Genomic DNA, 7,610 nt, shown 5'->3' with positions numbered 1-7,610 from the left:
TATTTCAATAATAATTATCATAATTTCTGATTTATTTTTTGCTAACATTGCCCACACACTCACGCATCGTTGAATTTCACACTCGTAAATCCGTGGTAATTCCGTAGTGCATCATATTATCTGAACTGGCCGATGATAAGTGCGAGCAATAGGTACGCGCCGGATGTTGGCATGCCCACTGCAGTATTGCCATGTTGCATCGCTGCAGGATGTTCGCCTGAAACATTACCAAATTATCTTATTATTTATCACCGGTCAATTGATAAATTACCGAGTTATTAATAATTAATCTTTTTTTCTTTTAAAGTAATTGAAAATTTTGATAAAGAGTCGGTAACAAACATGTCGACTAATAAACTCGGTATCGCTGCGGGGCAGCTTTGGATCAGTTAATTTGTTCGCGCCATGGAAATAAATTTTTTCTTTTTACTTTATTTAATCTTGATAACAGAATTTTCGAATCGATTTTTATTTCTGTTCCTCGAGGCAATTACAAGCTATCCAATTCTCATCTTAAATTTTAAGGTTTAGATCTGTAGTTTATGATCAGAAGTATGATATTAAGGTAGTTAGATCACACATATTGAAGTATGCTCAATATGGCACAGTTTGTGCTCTCATTGACTATCTCTTATTCACTTTTACTCATGAGCATTTGCAAATACTTTACCAATTTATTAATCATGTCTCAGAAATTATATTGTAATTACGAGTCAAACTTGTTTTAAAAAATTTATTACACTGATAGAAAATTTATGTTGACTCAAGAGATATTTTCTTGATCTAAGAATTTATTTTGGAAGACAAATGATTATTTTTCTTCAAGAATTTCCAGTCTTGGTTTAGGTTTTCTTGGATTAAGAAATGTATGTCTCCGTTGGATAAGTCTTGTATCTTTACTCAAAACTATAGTATCTTCAGTCGATACATTTAAGTTTTTCAACCAAAATAGGGGAGGGTGAGGCAAGACGGCCCACCTAAGCCGGTTTTTATTTTTTGTGGCTTTCTACTATCAAGTGGATTTACTCTCGTCCAACTTTGACTCAATTCACCGGAATTTTTCCAAAGTTCCAAAAAAATTTTTTTTTTTTCATGGCAAAGTTGTTTCTCACGTCAAAAATGTTTTTATTTCTCTCCTGGGCAACTGCATTCACTTTTATATTACTCAGAAAAACTATTGTTAACATAATACCAATCGTTCCCCTACTTTTACAGAAAAAAAATTTAGTGAAATGATTTTTCCTACAAACCTATTACCAAGTACAGTACCGATAATTACATTTGTGAATATTGTGAGGATTAATTTATAATAACTCTAAATGATATATCTCACTCCCACAGGGGGTTGCGAGGGTGAATGTCAACAATGAAAATTTAAAATTTCCGAGCTGTAGCTCCTATAAGGTCCAAATTTGGTAAGAATCTTCTGTATGTGGTGGAGAAATGATCTAAGAGTGGATTTTATGACAATCTACTCCTAATGTGGATAGCGGGGTGGATGTTAACAATGAAAATTGTTAATTTCCGAGCTATAGCTCCTACAGACTCCAAAATTCGGTAGGAGTCTTCTATGTGTGATGTAGAAGTAATCTAAATGAGGATTTTACGACAACCCGGCCTAAATAAGGATTGCAGGGATAGATATTAACAATTAAAATTTCAAATTTCCTAACTATAGTTCCTACAGACTTCAAATTTGGTAGAAATCTTCGTGTATAATCTTCGTGTCAAGTTCAGCTAAGAATGGATTTTATTAATTAAATTCCAACCTTAATAGGAATTTTGGGGGCGTTAACAACGAACAATTCTTATTTCCAAACAATAGTTTCATATGCATATATTTCATATGCAGGCTGTGTCAGAGAGATGAGTAGAATAGAAAAAATGTTGTTGTTTATAAACTTAGACTTTAACTAAAACTTTCAATGCTCATTTGGAATCTGTGCAAATCAAAAAAATTAGGAAAACGGTTTACCATAGAGGCCATCCCTGCAACTTCCAGCCAATTCCATACGTAAGCGCTTAAAATTGCACTTATTACGTTTTTGAGCTCTATGAGCTCAAAAGTCTGATAGAAGTTAAATAAAATGCTATTTTTTGAATTTTCAAACCGCAATAATTTTTGAATAGGGTAAAATCAATAACTTCCCGATTTTCGAAAATTTTTAATTTTCTTAGCGGGAAATTAAAAATACTTCAGTTAAATTTCAAGTCTAGATCTAAAAATGCAATTCTATAATGTGCCCAGCGAAGCGGGCGGGTAACAGCTAGTGTTATATATAATAATAGTTGTCCTGTTGGTTAATGTAACAAATTATTTGAATTCACTATGAATTGTAAATTAATGAAATAACTTATCTTAATAATTGTTATTTTTCTATTAAATAAAAACTTTGTTATTGTTATTTAAAATTTTTTCGAATGGTCTAATTTGCCCTAAATCTATAAAATCAGCTGAAAAATATGATTTTTACTTGATTAATCATGATTAGGTTATGAAATTATAAGATAACTTCTTTTTTAGAACTTTTTAGTAGCTCATTTTGCCTTTTTTTTCACGGGTAGGGCTAAAAATGCATCAATAACCCGAATTTGTGGTGGTTTGAAAAAAATTAAAAAAATAAATTTTTGGTCAATTTTTGAGGTGGGCCTTCTTGCCCCAGGTGGGCCGTCTTGCCCCGCCCTCCCTTAATATTATTGTTTAAAAAACTTTAAATTTTTGGTTTAAATAATAATTTCTTTATTCAAGATGTTATTGAAGTAAATAAAAAATTTTATTATAGATTTTCGATTTAATATAATTGTGAAAATATAGTAATATTATAATTAAATATAATTTATTATAATTAAATATTATTACATAAATTTATAGAAATTCACATAGTAAATTAATGACTCAAAAAAAAGTCATTCTTAACACAAGTCAGTAGTATCTTGGATCATGTTATCGCCTATCTTGAACCAAGAAATAAAAATTCTTGAATGAAATATATCTATATTTAGTCTCAAGAGTTCATTTCTTGAATTAAGACAGCTAGAAATTTTGAAACAAAAATCAACTTTTGAAGAAAAGATGTTTCTTGAATCAAGATTGTTTTTCTATCAGTGTATTTGTTGCTTAAAATGAGTTTAGTTTTCATTACAATTTTAAGAAGGTATTTGTACTTATAATTATATACAGGTCATTAAATGTCAATTCAATAACGTCTTGTCGTTTTAAAAATAATAAAAAAAAAATACATTTGACGGTATAACCACCTCAATGATAAAACTTTTGGCTTAAAAAAGCTTAAAAAAATAAATTTAATTAAAACCAAACATTTGTAAAATAATTTATGATCAAAAACGTTAATAGTATGTTTGAGTAATTAGTTCACAGAGAAGCTACATTATCGCAAGGATTTTGTACAGCCTGTGGCGAGATATTAGCGCAAGCACGAAAAGCATTGTTGGCATAATTGTCGAAGTCAGCGGGAAACCGGAGGTAAAGCTTGTAAAGAGGATCGACAAGTTTTGCTAGAGAGTCCACATACACTGATACCCACATAAAAGTATATATCTCTATGCTATACATATAATATTTATAAAGATGTTTGTGTGTGTTTATCTATGTGATATAGAGTACCGTAGACTCAATTGGTAATGCGCTGAAGCGAGTATGCCGATGGCTGCACAACTTTCAGGGATTGTACGTGTTCGAGGTGCGCTTTTGGGCTTGTCTACTTGGCACTGATTTGATTCCGATACCGCTCGTCCCTAGCGTCAACTTATTGCCTGAATTTATGGCACGGGAGTTTCCTCATGTGTCTCCATCGACGTGATACCGCCTCTGGGAGCTCCGGATATAGAAAGAAAAGATCGATCGGCAAAATAAACCAATAACTAAAAACGATGAATGAACGATATATATTCTTCGATTTAAATTTATTTATATAGAATGGTGCTCTTTGCTCTTTCTTTGAACTATATTTTATTCGAGAGATGTTTTATGTCGAGTAATTTTTTTTTATTTCAGTTTAATTTATTTGTTCATATTTTTTTCACTTAAACTTGAAGTCTAAACTTTTTTATAAAAGTTTTTCCATATGATAAATTTAATTAAGTTTTAAAAATAAAGCTATAAGAAACTAGCAAAATTATAAAAGAAAATGATTGCAACAGTAAAATTTCATCAAAAAGGTAAAAAGCTAGATAAATTTTTTGTATTTCCAAAATTTTAATTCTAACTTTTATCGAATTATCTCAACTGTATTAAAATTTTTATCATTTGTTTTTGCTTGAACTAAAATAGTTACAACTTATAACTTATGACTCATGCCAAAGCTCGTTTTTACGCATAAATAATAAAGTTTCTGAGCTCTCTGAGCTCTAGACTAAAGTTTAAGGTCTGGCCTGCGGAGTAAACTGTTTTTTAAAATTTTTTTTACGTATTGACCCACATATTTCTTTCTTTTCAAGCTTAAACTTCTCACGTTTCTTTCACCAGCATGAAACAGTTTCTTCTATTCATGAACTCATAAAAAAAAAATAAATAAAAAAAAAACTTTAATAACAATAAAAAAAAGCGAGTTTGTATCTCCGGAAGTGAAATGCAATTTTGTTGTATATTTTGTTTACTCATCATACAATATTTATCCATTATTTATAAATATTTATTTTTCTGTATTGAGTAAGATTTCATAAATTCGCTCTGCTTAGCCTCCAAATCGTAAAAAAAGAACTATATGTAAACACAGTAAAGGTATCTCGAATAATCAAACGTTGAAAAAAAATATCCATCGAAATTTTTAACCATACCCGTCGAAAAATAAAAATATAATAATAGAAAATAAAATAAAATAAACTAACACTGAAAGATGAGGCGGGTGTAAAAAGTAAAATGGGAAAAACAGTATGTGAATGCAATGTGCACGTTCCATCAATATTTGCGAAAAGTGTTGTAGTCAATGCACGAGTGCAGACGAGGTAAAATGCACATTGGAAAATTGCGCGTCCGGTAAACATCCAATCGCAGATGTATGTTTACACCCAGTTACACTCTCTAGTATTTAATTATATTCGTGATAAATTTTGTTGAATATGTTCAATTGCACACGTGACCCTGCTACTACGTGAGTTCATTATAATGGAAACAAAAAAAAAAAGAATACTTACATGTATGAATGAATAAACACTGAACTAATTAAAAATAAATAACTATGCATCGATAGGATTCATTAGTCCCAATAAAATCAGACTTATTAAATTAAAATAATTTAGCAATCTGTAATAATTTTTTAAGTAAATTTAAAAAATGATATTGCTATAAGATCAATTACTGAAAATTCAATGGACAAATTTACAGAATTAACAAATTATTAAAAAAATCCTCGGAAAAACTGACTTTTACACAAAAATAGATAGATATTTATTTTGCATTGTACAACAGTAAAAACTGTTTTTTACAATTTTTCATCACAGTTTCTTAAAATTAAGTCTGCATCTTAATAAATATTTAAAGCTCTGGTTCTAGCACCACATTTACTTAAATATTTCATTTCGTCTTATTGTTACTATCACTTTTAACTAGCTTAAATAATTTAGAAATTTTTAGAACATTTTTAATTAAAACTTTTACACAAAAATATATAAAATCGTAAAAATGGATAAATTCCGTTGAATTTTTTTATGATACCAAATTTAATGAGAAAAATTCTTTTTGCAAAAAAAATATACCCGTTAAAAATTTTTCATTTTTCTTTTAATTATTTAAATTGTAAATTGAATATCTCTGTAAAAATATCAAACCGTGGAAAGTACTAAATTCGGATTACGATTTTTTTTATGGTATCGAATTTCATTACAAAAACGCATTTCATCATAAAGATGCCTGTTACAAAATTTTCTTTATTTTTTGAAATTATTTATGGATTAATATTTGACATGGAACTGAATTTACAGGTCCAAAGGAATAAACTAATTATTTAGCGTTAAATTAAATAACTATCTGATTAACTATCAGACTATCACCTTTACAATTATCCTAAATTTAATTAACCAAGAAAACACATTTTATCACATAAATATCCTGAAGACAAAATTCTCCTTATTCTTTTAATTATATTCATGTTTAAAGCTCTTTTGTTTTTGTTACTAAAAATTTTTTAAAATTTCGTAGTAGTAACCTTATTAAATCTAATGAAATCCATTCATTAGTGTTTATGATAGCAATTAATTTTGTTTGCATTCAACTTAAAATTGAGCTCGAAAAATTACGCGGATTTTATGCTCAGAAGTAACTCGTCGGTATGTCTCGGAGATGATATTCATTTTCGTTTAATTCGTGCGTATTCAGCAGCAGTTTTCGAGCATAAATCAGTTTTGATTAAGCTTCCTCTAGTACTAGTCGGTACAGTTCTATTAGGATGCATACGAGTTATAAGCCTGTTAGTAGTACTGAGAAACGCTAAGTGGAAGAGAGGTAAAAACGTACTCCCTTTTGCAGTTGCCCAGATGAAATGTTACGTAGAAACTTGGAATACTGAATCGCGGGAAAACTCAGGAGCTTTTTCACTTTTTTACTTTATTATTATTATTATTATTATTTCTATTATTACTTCTTTTTTTACCCATCGTGTTTTCTCATATCCGAGACTTTATTACCGACATACAGCGGTAACAATTGTACAATGCACACTTATAGTTTCTCTATTAATTTTTTTACTCTTTTTACGTGCTTGTGTGTCAGTGAGACATTACTTTTGCTGTGAAATTTTACCTTGTTTAGTAATAATTGCATTTACATTTGTATTAACTTCAGTATGAATATTTTTTTTTATTATAAACATTAAATTTTATTAATCGGTTTAATGTGTTGCAGAGAATAAATTTTTTATTGGCTATTAAAAATCTAGTTGTAATTTTTATTTTTATTGCCAATACAATTTTTAATAGATTGAAAAATTTTATTTCAGCTATTACATAAAAATCACAAACAAAAACTTTTCATTAAACTAAATCTTAATCTAATTGTTTGTCAAATTTTATTAAAAAAAAAATTGTTTGTTTTAGTTCCTAAAAAAAGTAATTTCAAATTTTTGAAAAAAGAACCAAATTTGATTAAAAAAAATTGTTCCAGCGTTCAAAAAGTGGAAAATTTATTATTCGGAACATTTTTAATGCTTAAAATATATCTTATACATTAATGATTGAATAATAAATTATTTACCATTGATAACGTGAACGATGACGCTGGCTCTTTTGGCAGTAGTTGGCACACAGCTGTAATTCCCCGAGTCGGTCACTCTCGCCGAGAAAATCTTTAATCTGTAGTAAGCAAACGTTTGCTGCATTAGGTTTTTTGTCGAGGATCCATACCTTTTTTTTGTGTATAATATATTATGCGCATCATCCAAGAGTATACATTTAGAGGGCTTTATATAGTCGTAGTAGGTTTGCAAAAAAATGAAAAATACGGTACAGCCACAAAGAAGAAGAAAGGGGACCAGACAGAATTAATAATAGAGGGATTACAGAGCAGACTCGGTAATCCCTTTGGTCTATCAACTTTTTTCATCCAAAAAAACATCGTTTTGTATTTTCTATTCTAGCAATTTTTCTTTTTATACATA

General features: G+C 29.2%; 1 protein-coding gene across 3 annotated transcripts in view; it reads right to left on the bottom strand.

The window, feature by feature from the left end:
* Positions 1–14: 14 nt before the first annotated feature.
* The window catches only part of LOC123260024 (zwei Ig domain protein zig-8-like), a 200,624-nt gene continuing 193,028 nt past the window's right edge, over positions 15–7,610 (bottom strand). For all 3 annotated transcript variants that reach the window (XM_044720947.1, XM_044720946.1, XM_044720948.1), the window contains 2 exons: positions 7,208–7,305; positions 15–217 (listed from right to left, as the gene is read on the bottom strand). In XM_044720947.1, coding sequence (XP_044576882.1) covers positions 117–217; positions 7,208–7,305 — 199 coding nt within the window. In that variant the 3' untranslated portion in view covers positions 15–116. The remainder of the gene's footprint in view (positions 218–7,207; positions 7,306–7,610) is intronic.

The sequence above is a fragment of the Cotesia glomerata genome, linkage group LG2 (assembly GCF_020080835.1).
Source record: "Cotesia glomerata isolate CgM1 linkage group LG2, MPM_Cglom_v2.3, whole genome shotgun sequence".
Taxonomy (NCBI): domain Eukaryota; kingdom Metazoa; phylum Arthropoda; class Insecta; order Hymenoptera; family Braconidae; genus Cotesia; species Cotesia glomerata.
This window is presented reverse-complemented; position numbering and strand designations above follow the sequence as displayed.